General features: G+C 33.7%; 1 protein-coding gene across 1 annotated transcript in view; it reads left to right on the forward strand.

Annotated features, from left to right (window-relative positions):
* Positions 1–17,092, forward strand: part of LOC129224116 (ephrin-B2-like) — a 210,009-nt gene extending 192,917 nt beyond the window's left edge. The window contains exons 2-6 of the mRNA XM_054858526.1: positions 6,335–6,476; positions 7,887–8,055; positions 10,628–10,732; positions 12,125–12,349; positions 16,488–17,092. Coding sequence (XP_054714501.1) covers positions 6,335–6,476; positions 7,887–8,055; positions 10,628–10,732; positions 12,125–12,349; positions 16,488–16,633 — 787 coding nt within the window. The 3' untranslated portion in view covers positions 16,634–17,092. The remainder of the gene's footprint in view (positions 1–6,334; positions 6,477–7,886; positions 8,056–10,627; positions 10,733–12,124; positions 12,350–16,487) is intronic.
* The last annotated feature ends 1,589 nt before the right edge of the window (positions 17,093–18,681 follow it).

Raw genomic sequence — 18,681 nt, forward strand, 5'->3', positions numbered from 1 at the left:
ATATAATGAAAATTAAAGTTTTTCTCTTTTGTTTAAAAGATGTTTTTCCTCATCTAAATCAATTTTATGTACATGTATGTCTATATAAAATTTAAAACAAATTATGACTGCATCTATTTACATTTTCAAGTAGCCGAGTTGCACTTCTTGAATGAAATATTCACTGTCAGGAAAGGATTAAACATTTTAAGGTTGAATTCCTTCCACGTTTAAATCCTTTCTTGCAGCGAATATGCGTAAAAGTCGTTACAAATATTTGAATGACAAATTAGCTCAGCAAGCGAAGGAAAGAATAAATAATACTTGGTAATAAACCATGTTCAAATGGATTCAGTTTACTAACCTAAATCATTTTATGAATTTTCTCGTTCAATCCTCAAACGGTGTATAAGTGAATGCTTTTTATTGATTAACTTTTTTAAAAAATAACTAAAAAGTAGCGAAGTAGCGACTACTTTTTAAAAGTAGTTTGTAGTTGCTACATTTTGAAAAAAGTAGTTGTAGTTGTAGTAAACTACATTTATACTAAAGTAGTTGTAGTTGTAGTTCGCTACAAAAAAATGTAGTTTTTCCGACCACTGCTCCAGACCTTATTTCCATACGGCAATGGCTTGAAATCCGTCAAGTACGTAAAAATTTGCATGAAATGGAAAAGAAGTTTAGGAAGCTGAGCGCCCGTGAACTCATTTTAGGGATCACAGTACCTTTCAAACATTTTTTTTAAACTTACATAAATTTTATATTTCTTTGAAACCATAACATGCATTTCGTAATCAATAATTTATTTTCAAAATTTAAAAATATTGCCTACTTTTTCTAAAAATTCAAAAAATTGAGGAAAATTTCAATTTTTTAAAATCCTTAAGGCTTTTTTATTTTGACACTAATTAAAAAAAGGTTTTTTGCAAAACGATCACTATAATCATCTCTAAAAATCTGTGCATTCATTTGCTTATGAGTTCATTAGAAAATTTTCTGTGATTAATTATGTAAAAAATCAAAGTTTAAAAAAAAAAAAAAATTGGTTTTTAAACGTTTAACATGCTCTAAACATTAGAGTAATTTATAAAATGCTTATCCAATGCACAGTTTTGTCAAATATGTTATCCCAATTGCAAAAAAAGTATTACTTTAAAGCTGTATCTTTAATAGAAAAAAAATCCTTAGGGATTCTAATGACATGAAAACACAAAAAAACGATCATCGAGAAAAAGCAATTTGAAGTTTTTCTTATGCATAAGAACACATAGGGAGCATGGCTTAAAACCACTCATAGCTTTTTAAATACTTGAACTAAAGCAATGAAACTCTTCCCCTGTGTTCACAATAGTTTTTTGTTTTGAAATAAGCAATAAAATAATTTTTTTTGATCGTTTTATCATTTTTGAGGTACTGTAACCCCTTAAAAATGATTTCCGGATCGTTGCTGATATCCTTACTAATAATAAAGCTGAAAGTCTCTCTGTCCGGATCTCTATCTGTCTGTCAGGATCTCTGTGACGCGCATAGCGCCTAGACCGTTCGGCCGATTTTCATGAAATTTGTCACAAAGTTAGTTTGTATCATGGGGGTGTGCACCTGGAAGCGATTTTTCGAAAATTCGATGTGGTTTTTTTTCTATTCCAATTTTAAGAACAAAATTATCATAACATGGACGAGTAAATTACGAAAATATCATAACGTGGAACCGTAACGTGGACACTAGCCAATTGGCGAGATACGAAATTATTATAACGTGGAACCGTAACATGGATAATTTTTCTATTACGGGCAAAGCCGTGCGGGTACACTAGTATATATGCATATTTTTTGATCCGATATGTCTCAATTAAGATCTTTCTTTTTGCCATCCATTTGTCTTTTCCCCACAAGTTTCCATCTTTGACACTTTGGGTTCCCAATTTTTCCCACAGTGCCGTCCTTGAAATGGAAATGTTAATCTTCACGTGGAAGTACATTTTTCATTCCTCCAAACAAAAGTTTAGGAACTGCCTATATCCAAAAGCGTTAACTCCTATCGAGTTTACAGCCGACTGTATCACAAGATGAAGTGCTTTTTAGACATTCTCGGTTGGTGGCCGCTGAATGGAATTCTGACAACGCCCGTGCTTGTGTTCACCGTTAAAATCACTGTGTGCATGGAATGTAACAGTTGCGGCTTAGTGGTCCTTGCAAAAAAAGATCTTAGCATTCCGTTTTAGATATTGCATAGAAAGTTTGAAATGTCATATTAGCATCTTATTTATCGATTTATTCTTTGATTTGATTTATTACTAGCTGTGTCGCCCGGTCTACCTGAAACAAAAATTTGTGTCGAGTGTCATATCTGGCTTAAATAAAAGCGGGGAGGGTAGGGGTAGTGTAAAATGTCCCGTCAACGTGTGAATATGAACAGTTTCATCCCTCAAAATTTATATTTTGGACTCTTTGGTGTTTTTTAATTTCTGAAGCATTTGTGAATTCCTGAGCATCAAAGGTCTTCTGATGCAAATTTCGCTGTAACTGTGGTTTGTATAAGGAACTCACACACACACATGCATCCATTTTTATTAAGAGAATTTTTTATTTTACTTTTTCATTAATTAATTTTTCAATATTTATTTATCATTACTTTTTATTTATTATTTCATTTTTTTTCATGATTTATTAATATTATTCTATTAATTTATTTCAGTTTACTCTTTTATTGATTAATTTATTCCATAATGTTATTTTATCTATCTTTTATAACGTTATTTGACTTATTCGTAGGTATTTTACTTTATTTACGCATTATTAATTCATGAATTTCTGAATTTTTGTGGCTGATAGTTTCACGACATGAGTACTGTAACTTAGGCTGTCGTTTCGATTACCGCCTTTTGAAATGGGTCACTTCAAATAGATCGTGGGATCTAATTCAGGTCTTGTTCAATGTGATCGAAGGATCGATATCATACATGACATTTTAGCTAAAATTTGCAATATTAATTTTTGAAATACAACGATTAAAGTTCTCTTTTGTTCATTCTTTTCGGTCCTCTCTGTTTTCAACGTCGTTCGAGCATGCTTAGTTTTTTTTTAATTAACACGCTTTTATTAGCTTCACCTGTATGTATGTATGTATGTATATATGTATGTATGTATGTATGTATGTATGTATGTATCTTGTAACGGAATCTTGCAGCTCAAATTTCGCCGACTTCCTGCGATCGGATTCTTTTGAAATTTGGCACGCGACCTCAGATCTGATGACAATGCAATATTCTATAATCAAATTAATTAATTAACTCTTTTAATTGTTAGTTTCCTCCAATTTTGATCAATATTTTGGCATAAATCCAACAATGTGAAAAAGGAAAAATTTAAAAAAATACATAAAAAAATGCTCGCAAAAATTATTTAAAAATATCTACAAAAACCTTTAATTTTTCTGCATCAGACAAAATTTGTTCCAATGTTCCAAGGTAATTAGAACATGAAATATAAATGTTTTCAACTAATTTCATGCCAAAATTTAGGTGAGCCTTCAATTGGAAATTCATTGCTGATCAGACCATTGTAGAACAAAACTTTTATTCAAATGCATTTCTAATTTTCAAAGTAATATAAATATGATTTCCGCAAACATACATCGATGACTCACAGTAGCTTCCCATCGGGGTGCACTTGTCTTAACTTTAAGATATTCCCTCGCACTCATTTTATAAATAATTTCGTCGCCTGATAATTCTCCAACATAAGACTAAAAAACTGAAAAATAAAATAATAGTTTAAAAACTAAAAAAACACGCTTTCGTATCAAAATGAACTAAAAAGTGAAAAATAATGTTTGGATGATAGTAGTTGACCAATCACTTAATTTTTATGTAATACGAAAAAGCGTGGGGGGCTTCTTATCAGTTGTCTTGAATTTCTTCCATTTGTTGTCCAAACAAAAATGTTAATAGACAGCACCCCATGCTTTTTTGTATTACATTAAAATTAAGTGATTGGTCAACTACTATCATCCAAACATTATTTTTCACTTTTTAGTTCATTTTGATACGAAAGCGTGTTTTTTTAGTTTTTTAAACTATTATTTTATTTTAAATATTTTTTGTAGCAGCTATTGTCCTCATGAAAAAGTTGTAAACAGTACTTCCATTTAAGAGCAGAAGCCGATGGTGCTAATAGAGGGCAAGGTTCGAAAATCAAAGAAACATCAACTGCGGTCAAGTGAGAGCAATAAGCAATTCGTGCTTGCTTAAAAAAAACTGAATCATACTGTGATTTAATAGCATTCTATATTCTGTTCTCCGACTTTTAGTTGAAAGCCTAAAATTTAGTTTTTGATACAAAATGGCAATGTTCCTTTTATCTAAAACTGATTCGCAACTCCAGAGTTCGAATACGCTGCCTTGCGGTAATTAACAATACTAAAGAAAAGGTAAAACATTCCATTCTACGTGTTTTCTTTGGGGTAAATTACAGGCTTCAGACAGTTTGTGGTGTAATGTAACTTCAGAAGAATAGAAAAGAAAACCTCCCACAAACACGATGAAAAATTACTGCCATTCACTAAGCGTCAAAGCAAGTTATAAGTTACGGCATTTGTTTGTTTTACCTTTTTCATCCGCCATTAAATAGTGGCTGCAGTGCCCCCTAGTTTATGGGAGTTGCGAATAACCTTATTCCAAAACGCAAAATTTCCGATTATTTAAGATTAATTCTTGAGGAACTAACTGACTTCATTTTCTCTAAAGTTATTACTAGCGTATTATTATTATTATGAACTTAGAAAGCAAAACATCACTATCTCTTTGAAAACGATGATGACGAAAATTATTGTTCATCAGTCTTCGTTATACACCACCACACTAGAGACAGGTGAGTCTAGTGTGGTGATGCGTCATATCCACTTTAAAGAAAAATATCCCCCAAAACGATAATCTTTTCGAACAAAAAGCTTTTTTGGACTGAGTTGTCTTGCTCATGCTCGGAATTCTCTATTCATTTAATGATACATTTCTTCACATGAAATTGCTCAACTGAGGTACGTTAGAATGTATTGGTTTTCCCTGGAATAACTATTGCCCACTCTTCCTTGAAGTAACAACCCAAAATCATACTCATCCTGAGATCTACATTTTTCGCCCAGTGAAAACGCAATTATGAAGCGGCGAAGCGAACAAGAGTGACGTGGTCAGTTGTTCCTCCATCGTTTCAGTTCTCCACGATTTGAGTTGCAGAGAAAAGGCGGCTGCGGTTATGAGTCATCATGTAGGCCGCAGACATTTCACGCCTTGGTTGTCAATGTCACATTCAGCATTTATTATAACTCCACTCCTCTTCGTTACTCTGCGAAAGTGAAAGAACTGCGGCTTCCTTTGGGCGGAATGCCGCGCCTCCAGGTGATATCATTTGCTGCGTCCTTTGAAGCCGCCTTCGAAAGTTACCAAAACTCCTCCCACTTCTTTCTCTTTTATCCAATTGTTATTATTCGCGTCGCTTTGTTTTGATTCAAGCATGAAACTTTGTATCAACGCATGCGCTTTGCAGTTCCACCGAAAAAGTTCCGGACGAAGAAGCCCTTTAATAATGAAGTGCGACTTGTGCGCCATCTGGTGGCCATAATTGTAAATGAAATCCTTAAGGAATCTCTCAAGTCATGGAAAATTAGAATCAAGGCACATTCACATCACATGGTCAAGGGCGAGACTGTAATTTCGGCGGTCAGCCATCCGGGTCTTTTAAACCTACGATGTATATTCACATACCCACGTGTGGACATCGTTTTTTTTCAATATAAAAATGTTCGTGCCGTAGGCTGGGCCGTTGACATTTGTCGGAGGGATTGGGGGAGATCTGGGAGATTTTGGAGATCTGGGTCTATCACTCTTTGAGGGGAGTGCTCCATCACCCTGGGGAGGATATGTTTTTCATATTAAAAAAAAAAGTGTGGTGGGTGTGTAAAACCATATGCGCCTTTTTTTTTTTTTTTTTTGCGAAAATCAAATAAGCAAGCTTGTACAATAAAGCTTATATGCAACAGATGACAAAAATGCAAAAAAAAAAAAAAAGCAGTTCCTGCCCTTTACCTGCTCACGGCAGTATACTTAAAATTGCTCGTCTGTTAAAAATAACTTCCAAAATAACAATGAGAGTGCACATTTTGGTCTTTTAAAAGGGTTCAGACCTGTCATTCCTCCTACAAAATTCAAATGATATAAATTGCAGTTAAAGCAGTGTATATGAAATACTCCCAACTCCTCCTATCATAAAATAATCAGTTTTTGATTTTTATTAATGTGTACCATGTATTCTATGTATTTAATGTCATTAAATTAACATTTCTCTCTTATTTTTCTTCTAGGTTTCGAATTGATAACACAGATCACATCATTGATGTTAACAAAGGGAACATTCCGTTTGAATATGACCAAGTTAACATCATCTGTCCAGCATATACTCCTGGCACTAAAGATGAAGATGTTGAAAGATACATCATATACAATGTAAGAAATACTTATGAACAATTTACCCCCCATCTTTGTGTTTTTATATTGATATGATACAATATATTACATTTATATATGAAGCTGTGTTTTCGTAAAATATACAAAATTTTAAAGCAGTATGAAATGCATAATTCGAAACTTAAGACAAACTTTAGATCTTGATTTTAGTGAAATATGATCAAAGGTTTTTTGTGATTTGAAATGTCAAATATCGATCTATATATAGCCTTTCTTTCTCGCTCCTGCATTTAGAACTTCTTTTAAATGTAGTTTTGAGGTTTATTTTCTTTCCTTTTCAAATTTCTATTGCCAAAAGCTGCAAAAGTATAACAAAGATATTAGTGTTTTGGACGCCCTTTGATGTAATTTTAGAGGACTGGGAAACTGTTTAAACTTTAAAATTTTAATTTGAAGAAAAAAATTATTTGTTCATTGTACTTTTCAACCATGTCGTCACTCACCCAAGGGTACTAAAGGAGAGTTCCTCACTTACTTTTGTTGGAGGTATCGTCAAGTGATAAAACGTGGGGGGGGGGGGGGGTTGTTATGGTTTACTCTTTTAATTCAGTCTTTGTTTGTTTATGCATCATATTAGATCCTTCAAGGAAAATTTATGCAAAAAAGTTGGTAGCCTCACTTTGCCAACCTTATGGGCACCCATGGATACAGAAATATTTTTATTTACTAATTAGTGATAATAACTCATCTGTTAGTCTTTCTGCAAAGATGATGTCCTCATTAGAAAAATATAATTTAAATTTAGCAGATTGGAAAAGAACCATAGAGTAAGAGAGCATCCATGCTAATTCTGATTATTTTTGACTTACTACTAAATCCGCTTTTTAATTGATGCCTAAAGCAATAAAAAATAATAGTAATAATAAAGTTAATTTTGTTAATAAATTTAACAAACTAATTTCAAGAGGCTGGACTTTTCAAATAATACTGGTCTTCAAAGCTATCTTCAGGTCAAGTCATCAGATTTTAAATCATCTTAAAGTAACTTTTTTGTCTTCACTATATACAGTTTCAAAATTGTTTATTAATTGAAATACGAACTTGCAATATTTAGAGCAAAGTAGTAGTAAATATAAGCATTTCTTCTTTTTATGTGCAATATATTTATATTTCAATGAAAGTCAATACAGTTTCTTTATAAAATGAGGATGGCGGGTAAATTTGTTTTCTAAAACTGCAAGAAATTTCACCTGAATTAAATTTAAAAACAAAAAAAAATAAAAAAAATTTTTTTTCTCTTTTTGATGCTTTGTTTCATTTTGCTGTTTTACTGATTTATTTCATTTTGCTATCTTACCGATTTATTCATTTTTCTGAGGTGTTACTGATTCATTCCTTTTGCCATCTTACTAATTATTATTATTATTTTGTTCTTTTTCGGTGCAATAGGTGTCCAAAGAGGAGTACCATTCGTGCCGCATCACCAATCCCAATTCACGCATTATTGCTCTCTGTGATAAACCTCATCAGTTGATGTACTTCACCATCACCTTCCGATCATTCACTCCACAGCCGGGAGGCCTAGAATTCCGGCCGGGCCAGGACTACTACTTCATATGTAAGTTCTGTCCATCACTCTCTAATGTCTGAAATTGTGCAAAGTGCAAATACTTCCCAAGGCAACTCTTTCATGTGAACCAAAGGCAGGGCCGGATTTGGAAGTGTGGAGGCCCCGGGGCAACGAAGGAGTGGAGGCCCCTAATCAGGGTTCATCATATTTTCGAAAATATCCGATACTTTGATATACAGTAATAATATTATAACCCCGACCTGTATAACGCAATTCTCTATAAACCACACAACTTTTCAGAAGTAAACAATAGGTTTTGAAGTTTAAAAAATCACTCTGTTTTGCTTTGCAAAAATAAAAATTGTTAGGCAAATTAAAATTTGAAAGTTTTTCATCTTTCTATCTTATTTCAAAGCTTATAAATTGAAAATTAGTACTCATAGTAAACAGAAAATATCAGATGGCTCTTGAAAATGCAGCTGTTATGCAAGCCATGAAGCTAGCAGTAGTGCAGATTTTGATTGCGAAACATATTTATTTGTGAATAACTAATTGTAATATTGGTGCTTTAATACTCACTGCAGATAAAACTCATTCTGTAGTACTAATATATAGATACATTTTGAATAGTAGTTTCAAAATTTGTGAAATGATCCATATAACGCAAAAACCTGTATAACGCAAAAGCTCTGGTCCCAAGGTGTGCATTATAACGGTCTTCTACTGTATATCACAATAATTTGGGGTATATGTAGATATCCGATATTTTCAACCTGTGAAAGTTAGGATATTTTGTAAAACTTATACTGTGGGGGCCCCTCTGTTGTGGAGGCCCCGATGCAGTAGCCCCGCCTGCCCTCCCCTAAATCCAGCCATGACCAAAGACGTAAGATGCTGGGGAGCACAATTAAAACCCCAAGAAGAAAATTTGCAAATCGTCCCATAAAATTAAAAAGTTAATTAATTTTAGTTAGTTCTAGCATCACATTCTACACACTGCCACATGCTTGAAAAAGGAATTTTTGAAATCTTCCCACATAACATGCACTTCTAGCAGCATCGTATTCTGCACACTGTCACAAGATTGGAAAAAGAATTTTTCAAATCGTCCCATAAAATTAATAAACTAGAGCACAGTGCCCAGGAGTTTTTTTTTTTGAAACATGTCCTTGAAAAAGAAAACTTGTCTATTTTCAGGGATGCCCGCCAGCGTGGGGAACGCAGGCTCGCCATTGCAATTTTTAGGGGGGGGGGGGGGGTAATTCGACAGGGTTTTTGCCTCATTTTGGGAGGAGGATACTCCCCTGCATTTGAGGGGTGTGCCTCATTGAGGGGTGTGCACAGGGGGGGAAATGCCTCCCCCTGTTATTTTAGACAGTTATTTGCCCCAATCAATATTTGTCCAAATGGGAAATTGGTAGATGAAACGAGTTTTTCAATCCCCAATAAGCACTGAAGTGGGGATTCTACATTTGATACGTTATATGACCTTTGAAACAAATCTGGAAGAAGCCGAAACAATGTGCGAAAGCTTATCCAACTGTGAATCCAATTCCTACAGGCAATTATTACGTATAAAACCTATCAAATCACTTGTGTCACTATTTATTCTAGACTTATATTTTGAATTACAAGTCTTTTCTTCAAAACTTCTTTCCATTTAGCATGAAACCTTAGGATTAAGACACATTATTTAATGGCTGAAGCAGTGAGCCATTTATTTCTTTTTTCTGGATATGTCTAATTATGCACTGACATAGCCTTAACCCTTGAGGGTCAAAACTCATTTTGTGAGGAACTAAAAATTTATGCAACACATAGATGCATGTATGAGGGGAGGATGCATAAATGTGATAAAAGTGAATCCTTCCTGAAAAAAAATTCTTTTTATATGTGCTACACCACTTGGAATTGAGATTCATGGTGTTCTTCCATAAAACCATAGTAAATTGTATGTTCAGTAAAGTACCGCCCATTAGCCAGGTCTAAAGCAAAAATGCATGAAATACACCGCCAGCTCAGTCATTTCCAGCCGAGGACTGCAGTTTCGTGCTTATTAGCACTCATCAGCATGGCATAGGAAAGTGACTGAGCTGGAGATGGAAAACCTCTTAAGGAAGCCAAGAGTGCTAAACAAACTGGTAGCTAATATAGAATTAGTGCAGACGAGACGAGTGACCGAAGCAATGGTTCGGTTCAACTCGAGGATTGAAGGCAAGGCATGGTATATTCAGTAAATTACCGGGTCCAATTTCAATCCTCTAGTTGAACCGAAACATTGCTTTGGTCACTCGTCTGGTCTGCGCTAATTCTATATTAGCTACCAGTTTGTTTGGCACTCTTGGCTTCCTTAAGAGGTTTTCCATCTCCAGCTCAGTCACTTTCCTATGCCGGGCTGATGAGTGCTAATAAGCACGAAACTGCAGTCCTTGGCTGGAAATGACTGAGCTGGCAGTGTATTTCATGCATAGTAAATTGTTTAGAAAAAAAATTACATATATTCTGAATTCATCAAAACAATACAATTTGCAACAAGTTTAATGGTGTGAATTAATGTACAGTTAAATGTTTAAATATTTTTAGAAATCTTAATTGAATGTCACCTTTTAATTAATTGCAGCAACTTCTGGTGGTGGTTCTCATGCTCTGGATCAAAAAATTGGTGGAAGGTGTGCTACACATAACATGAAAGTGATCTTCAAGGTTTGCTGCGGGCCTTCAAAACGTGAGTATTCCTGTTACAGTTGCAATAAATCATACTTTTAAGTTATTTCAACAGAAATAATGCAACCCTTATAGAAATTCCGTAATAACTTCGTGCCGACGCAAAAAATAATTTTACAATGCCTTGTTTCAAATATTAATTTGAAAAGTTTCTTCAACTGTTTCATCTAATTCAGTTTAAATTTTATCTCTGCCATTCAAACATAAAAAAAGTCAACAGTCAACACTTTCTAAAAAAATTTCATACAGTTTGCGTGCTTTTCATAGTACAAAATTGCTGTTCTCAGTCTTTAAAATACTTGGCATTTAAATGCCAAAGAGTAACTGATTGTGATTTTCAATGTAGTCGATGTTTTACATGAATTTGAATGTAGTGAAAATATTCGCTAAGTCTTCTGAACTGGAACCGGGATTATAAAAACAATTCATACTGTATATCCTTAAAATAGTCCATGAAGTGATTTTTAAGTGGCAAGTATGTTTTGATTGTACTAGTCATTAGAGAAAACTTATACATTTGAATCAAGAAAAAAAAATACACAAATGATTAAAATCTACGGAAATTAAAATCTATTTCAACATAAAGTTTAACTGGATATTGATAAGAGTTTATCCCAAGTAAGTTCATTTGGATCAGCCTTTAAAAATATTCCATAAAATTTACGAAAAATAACCCATATCTTTCTTCCTTTTAAACCATTTCAGGCAATTTTTTGGATTCAAAAGCCATCTGTTTTTAATTTTATTTCATGTACATAGTTGATGTGAACCATATCCTTTAAAATACGGAACTTTTACATTGGCGTCGGTGTTAGTTATTTTTTTTAAGTAGATACAATTTTAGTTTATTGTTTTTTCATTTCTTTAAGCCGAGAAAAAACATATTGTAACGGATCCGGTGAGACTTCCAACTTTCTTGAAAGGAAGACACAGTTCTTGATTAAAAACACAGGAAATTTATTTACATTATGTACAGGAAAGATCGTCAACAACTGCTAAATTAATCATCAGCAATTAAGCAAATATCACACCGTAAACTCAACGGTTACACACGTATTGACTTCCAAATACGAAAAACAACACAGCGAAATGCCTCGCAATAAACAGAGCTAATACACTCTCAGTACAAATTCTCAATCGAAACTAACTTTTTATCATGCCGGACGCTTTTATAAACATCGAAAAGAGATCTCTCAACTATTCCAGAAACAGTTCCACACTTTCTTATTTCTTTTCATCTTATCAATAAAAAAAATAGGGGACCATATACTTCAGCCGAATGTATAGGGGTTGTATATTCATTATGGGAAACTATTTACAGGTTACGTTACTACAATAATTACTATTTACAGAATTTGTAACAATATTCTTATTCCAACCTTTCCTTCTTCAGCCTCCACAACAGAAGTCCCCAGCAGTACCACAACAGTCAGCAGCACCACCACAAGCAGTGTGGCGCCCTCTGTTTCTTCTTCGACTCCCTTCTACCGCTTCCGCCGCCCTACGATGCCGCCCTTCAGGCTGCCACCCAGTATCAATACGAGCAAATATCCTCATTTCAAAACCTATGACTTCCCGCGGGAAGAAGAGCACGGCAAGATGCCGTCCAAAAAAACTGGTAAGTCTGTTCTTCACGGTGGGAGTTTTATGTTGTTGTTGTTTTTAATCTCCCTTTGGTCTGACGGAGTCAGACCAAATCGATGAAGTCGTTGATCCTTATGAAATCTGACACTAGCAGTGGACTGTCGAATATGTCGTTCCAGTCCAATCCCAGGCAGCTCAAGATATGCTGTGGTGATGCCTGGTCTTGTTGGCATTTAGGGCAGATGGGGAACCTCTTGGCGCTTCCAGAGAAAGTGAGACTTTTCAGATGTCCACTGGCGAGGCGAGACAGAAGGGTGTTAGTCTGCCTGTCACAGGGAAGGGCAAGAGATTGTCCTGGCCTTTTGCCTTTGTACCAATTGTGAGATGGAGGTATTAACCCAGGGGTCTGGCCAGAGGATATTTGGGTCCGTTAACGGACCCTTCACAAAAATCCGATCAACCAAAACGAACCTTTCACAAAATCCTGATCAAACAAAATGGACCTTTCACAAAATCCCGATCAAACAAAACGGACCCTTCACAAAATTCTGATAAACAAGGTCGGATCTGTCAAATTGTTTATTGAAAGAGCAAATCTGAAAGCAAAATAACGCATATTTCTGTGCATAAACCGATAATTTTTGGAACCTTTTTTTAAGTCAAATTAGATGGATCAGCTTATACAAAATCGGCTAATTTTGAAGAAAAAAAAATCGGCAGCGGTGTTTTTGTAAACTTTTCTGAAAAGGCATTGGTAAGCACTTTTCTCCGCTCATGATTTAATAAACAATAATAATATATATCTGCGAAATGAACTTAGAATTACAAAGGGATAGTAAGGGTGAGGAAAAAATATGATCCCTTCAGATAGTGTTACCAACTTCAAAATTATCACCACTTAGCGTCTTGCGTTGAACCTTTATAATGACTTGATTAGAAAATATTCTCATCATTTTGGCAGCTTGTCAATATTTGCGTTTTTAAAGTGTGGTGCAGTGCGATGTTTAATTGTTCTTTTGGGAGAAAATTATATGGGTTTTGATTTTTCGATGCTAACAAGGATGATTAACTTTAAATAAACTCTTTTAATTACCGTTTTTTTTTTCCTTTAGATGTCTACATTTTGAAAAATGCAATCTTTTAACATCCGATATGAGAATCATATTTTGTTCATTTTTCAAGCTGACTTCGCTTTATTAGGATTCAAATAAATGAAAAGTCTCTTTATTTCTGTTAGAACTCTCATTTCAAGTTTTTAGAGCAAAATTCCACTTTCTGTTATGAGTCAAAAATTAAAATCCTAAATAGATGGTTTATTTTATTTTATTTTTTGGGTTAACTGTGTCCACAGATATTAATGATATGTTTATCATAGGACTCTAAAATGCAATTTAAAAATAATTTTATCAAAAATATTTCTTTTACAAGCCGTTTTTATACTTTTGATGCCTTCCTTCACTTTGAGAATTGCGATCTCTTTGCATCCGCTATGGGAATCCGATTTTTCGAATTTTTAATGATTATTACGCTTTGTTAAGAGGTAAACAATTGAAATATCTTTTTATTTTTGTTAAAATCACGGGATTTAAAAGTTTTAAACGAAATTCTGTGCTTTTTAACAGTGTCTTGGGTCAAAAAGTTGAATGCTGAACCCTATTCCGAATTTTATTTTATTTATTTATATTTTTGTTACAATTATTTTAAGTACTGTACAGAAATATATCTAGTATAGTTTAACATAATGTAGAATGGTAGATAAATATTGATACTTGAAAGAGCGATGCCCCCCCCCCCCCCCGCCAAATATCAGGAAAAAAATACAGAATGATTTTCTCGACGTAGAAGAGGAAAGCACTCAACTTTAAGTTTAATTGATGCAGTTTGTGCCATCTCTAAATTCTAAAATTTCGTTTTAACAAAAAAAATTAAAAAAAAATTGCGAAATTTTTTGATTTTTCACAAAATTAATTCATTTTTCACAAAATTATTTGATTTTTCACAAAAAACGGACCCTGTGAAAAATCCTGGACAGACCCCTGTAACCATTTTTCTTTGTTATTGGCTTTTTGCTTGGAGAACAGTTCTAGATAGGTGAGCTCCGAGGTGAAAGGTGTTGGATGGGCAAGACTCTCTTAAGGGAGTTTTATGGTTGGTTCTATTGTTTTTTTTTAAAATGGCAAGAACCTTAACTGGCTATGCTGAGTCAAATGATTAGAAAGTTGAAAAAGGTGCCAAAAATGTAAAATTGCTTAAGAAGTTAGACATAAATTTTTTAGAATTTGAAAACTTTTGCCAAAATCCACATATAATTTTGAATAACAAACCAAAAGAATAGACCCGAAAATAATTTTGAGCTACATAATGAAACAAGGATAGGAATGGCAAGACTAAGTCAATTTGGGATGAGGCATGTGCTCTAATAGTGCCCTCAGAAATGGATGAAACTGATAAAAAAATTTAAATTGAATAAGAATGAAATTTGGACAACCACAAAGGATATTCAGACGTAGTTTGACATACGTGAAATACACCGCCAGCTCAGTCATTTCCAGCCGAGGACTGCAGAACCCTGGCTAATGGGCTGTAATTTACTGAATATAGTTTGACATAGCATGCAATGTTGACTGGTGCATCAAAAAAGGGGACGGGGAGGGTCAAAAAAGTGTGTGGGGTTAAGGGATGTACGTGGGTTGCATTAAAGGTTTCTTAACATTTATGCCTCTATGACCTCCAAAAAATGTGGAATATGGCCTAAAAATCGGGATTTAATTTAATAGTAAATTAAGTCCCGAATTCAAAGTAAAATTTTTTCAAAGTAATGAAATTTTTAGGGTTACTTTGGTAAAAAAACTCAATCCACTCTGTAAAAATCAGTTTTCAATCGATTATTAATTTTAAAACTCTGGAAAGCGAGGGGGCAGTTGCCCCCCCCCCCCCCCCACCTCCGTACGAGTCGTCTATGATAGCACGTGTGCATACTGGAGCTGGTTCGCTGTAAAAAGATATTCCCATTGTGACTAATGTGAAGACGGCCCACTGTAACTTGTTCTCTCTGCTGATCTTCGATGCATGGGGGAATTACCATAATGTGAAAGACTTCGTGTATTTTCAAAATTCTTCGCCAAACCAGTCAAAACTAAGTGCTTATCTGTTTGTCAACCATTGCCAAAACTAATATTGCAAAAACTCAAACTTTAATGTTTATTTTATAATCAAAAGAAGCTGTTAAAGAAGACTAAAAATTAGATTGAAGTGAAAAAAAAAAAAAACTTGTGACACCATTGAACTAAGCAGTTAAAATACAAAATATCCTTCCAAATTAAGAAGAGGTGATTAGCGAATGTGAAAAGTTCTATTAAAATGTAAAATTAAGAGTCTGAGGAGAAAAATTGCAACAGCTATTTCAACAATGGGAAATTTTTTCGCCAATTTTGAATGCTCCGGGGACTCTTGAAAATTGGTAGAGGATGTGTACAAAACAAGTGTCCCTTGGTGACACCGCTGTCTGCTTTGCACTAGAAAGATGTTAAACATCACCATTTGGAAGGAAAACTTTGGAGGCAAAGTATGTTCAATGAAACCTGATGGTTAATTTTTAAAATGAAGCTTAAGCGAAAAGGGGAATCATTAAATCTTCTCAAAATTACATAATAATGAGACAATTTTGAAGTTAATAAATAGTACATTGTATATCAAGTATAAATCTATTGGTTGCAATATGTATGTTCAAAGTTTCAGTAGTTAAAAGTTAAAGGTATTTAAAACAAAAGTATAGCAAAAGAAATACAAGTTTAAAAATAATAATGAGCAAAAAAAAAATAAATAAATAAATAAATAAAGAAAGAAAGAAAGAAAGAAAGAGCAACTCTCTTTACATATGAAGATGATTTTGCTGTTAATGGATAATAATTGTATGTTTAGTTATTAATCTATTTGTTGTATTATAAAGTGAAAAAGATGTTTAAACGAAGATCTTAAAATTTGAAATTCAAAAACAGAATTCTTTGAACAAACAAAAGTAAACAAAAATTTTGTTTGTTTGTTTCATTCGTTTTTTAAAACAAACAAAAATTATTAGTATGACATTAATTCTGTACTTAATTTAAGACATTTTCATTGTATTTATTCTAAATATTGTACCTCACAGTTTTTTTTTCTCTCTCTTTATCTAGAAGACAGAGACAAATTGCCAAATGAAACAAGAGCTAAAAACGAAGAGTTAAAAAACCAAGCTTCTTATTTAAAACTACAACAGAACTGTATCGTCACAGTGACAATGCTCCTGCTCACTCAGTACCATCACCTACTGGCCAGGTGAAGCTGCGCCGCCTATACCATGTGTAGAAAGGATCTGTATTTTAATGTTGTGTAAAGAATACATTACTTTCCTTGGCTGTGATAGCTGCAGGAAGCATATGGAGGTACTTGTGAAGAAAAAGAATCGATCCTCTGGTCATAGACTCATTGTTGATGGACTATACGCTCGACAGGGTTCATTTCAACTTTGTTTTACAAGTCAGAAACTTCCAGATTATGTGTCTGCAGCGGACTCATGTGGGAGCTCGAGCCCCGACGTTTTTCCTACACTCGAAAAGTAGTTCTGTGATTGTTGTTTGAGTCTTGAGAGCTACAGATGGTTTTGTCCTTGTACTTTCTACGATTATTTATTTTGTAAATGACCAATGTATAAAAGTATGCATGTTTGTTATCTGACCCGGAACTCTCGAAGAATTCATTTTGCAACTTGAGGCCACTGCTATGCAAACAAGTTTGAACATATCCAGGCAATTATAGCAAATTTTCTTAATAAACTCTGCATAAATTGGTTTAGTTTTAGTATTTCAACTGGGTAAAAATACACTACGGAGAGAATAGAAGTTATATTTTCACTTAATAGGATCCTTTTTTGAGGTTTTCCCCCCTTAGATAATGAACTTAAACCCCAAACAATTTATTGAACAATGTATTTTGGTCACAAATACATTTTTTCCAGAATTACGGGCAACAATTACTATATTTTTCAATCAAAGATCAATGCAAAGATTACTATTTCTTAACGCATTAAGTTTTTTAAACTTTCAGAAACTAAAACATTTTTTAAAAGGAAAATTTCTTTATTATTTTTTTCTCATAATCTTCTATGTTTTCATGCTTTCCATCATCAACAATCAGAAAGGCTCCCCCCCCTCCCAAAGTCATCCTATTAACGCTACTCATGAATTGTTTATTTTTATTAACATATGTTAGACAAAAAAGGAAGATGAAAATACCGATTCAACCTCACATAAGTATGCATTTATCAAGTACTTTTTTTTTAATAACTTTTAAATAGAGATTTAAAAAGTAAGAAAAAAAAAACAATTATAGTCTAATTGATCAAATCTGTTGTCCATATGAAAAGTCACGACTTGAATAAAATAGCTTAAAAAGAAGAAAGTTCTTGATTTAGAAAATAAAAGATTATTATTAAACCAATGCTTCAAATTAAGTTGATAAACCCATTCAATTTGCAAAATTTTAAGTATTACTGAATTCATATTATATGAAACAATGTGCATGGAAAGAAAGGCGCAGGTTATATAAATTAAAAAACAAAATTAATTCCCTAGGGCAGGTTTGCATCAAAGAGAGTTCAGGAGCCCCCATCTGGTGAAAACTGGGCGTCAAAATTACCAGTGCCATTGACATCAGTGCCTTAATGGTGGCACATGAAAGACTGGATGCCGTATCGGGGGAACGTCTTAGGTCTGCTAAAGGCTAAATTAGCAGAGATCTAATGAGAGAGAGGGAAAAAATATTAATTACAGAATATTTCTTGAGACATAGTCGAGCATTCTATGAAAATTTTCAACTTGCATCTTTTATTTAGTAGTAGTCATATTTGAATGAGGTCACTAGTAGTTACCTCTCGAATTTTTCGAATACCATTTTTATGAAGAAAAAATGCTCTTTTGATCTACTTAGCTCTTTGACTTGTTCACTAATTCTTTTATTTAGTTTTTCGCACAAAATGCTGCTTCATTTTGTTTTTCATGTGTTGTTTAAAGTACTTTTTGATACTAAAAAAAAACAATGTACGCTTGAGGGAGTGAGAAACAAAGGGAAGCGATTTTTTGTTCTAGTTTTGAGTTAAACAAGCAAGTTCAAACTTTCATTAAAAAGTTTTTCTAAATCCTACTATATAACAGCATCTACCAAGGACTACTAGTATTATCTCTTGTGCCAAAGTAGGTGAGAGTTTCTTCTACCATTTGTAAAAGTTATCTACAAATTTTTATTTTCATCACTTAAACCCCTTGGCTTTTAGGTGCTTCATATGTATTTGAACTTTATAGGTGATCAAAAATATCTGTCATTCTTATCAAT

Source organism: Uloborus diversus, chromosome 6 (assembly GCF_026930045.1).
Source record: "Uloborus diversus isolate 005 chromosome 6, Udiv.v.3.1, whole genome shotgun sequence".
Taxonomy (NCBI): domain Eukaryota; kingdom Metazoa; phylum Arthropoda; class Arachnida; order Araneae; family Uloboridae; genus Uloborus; species Uloborus diversus.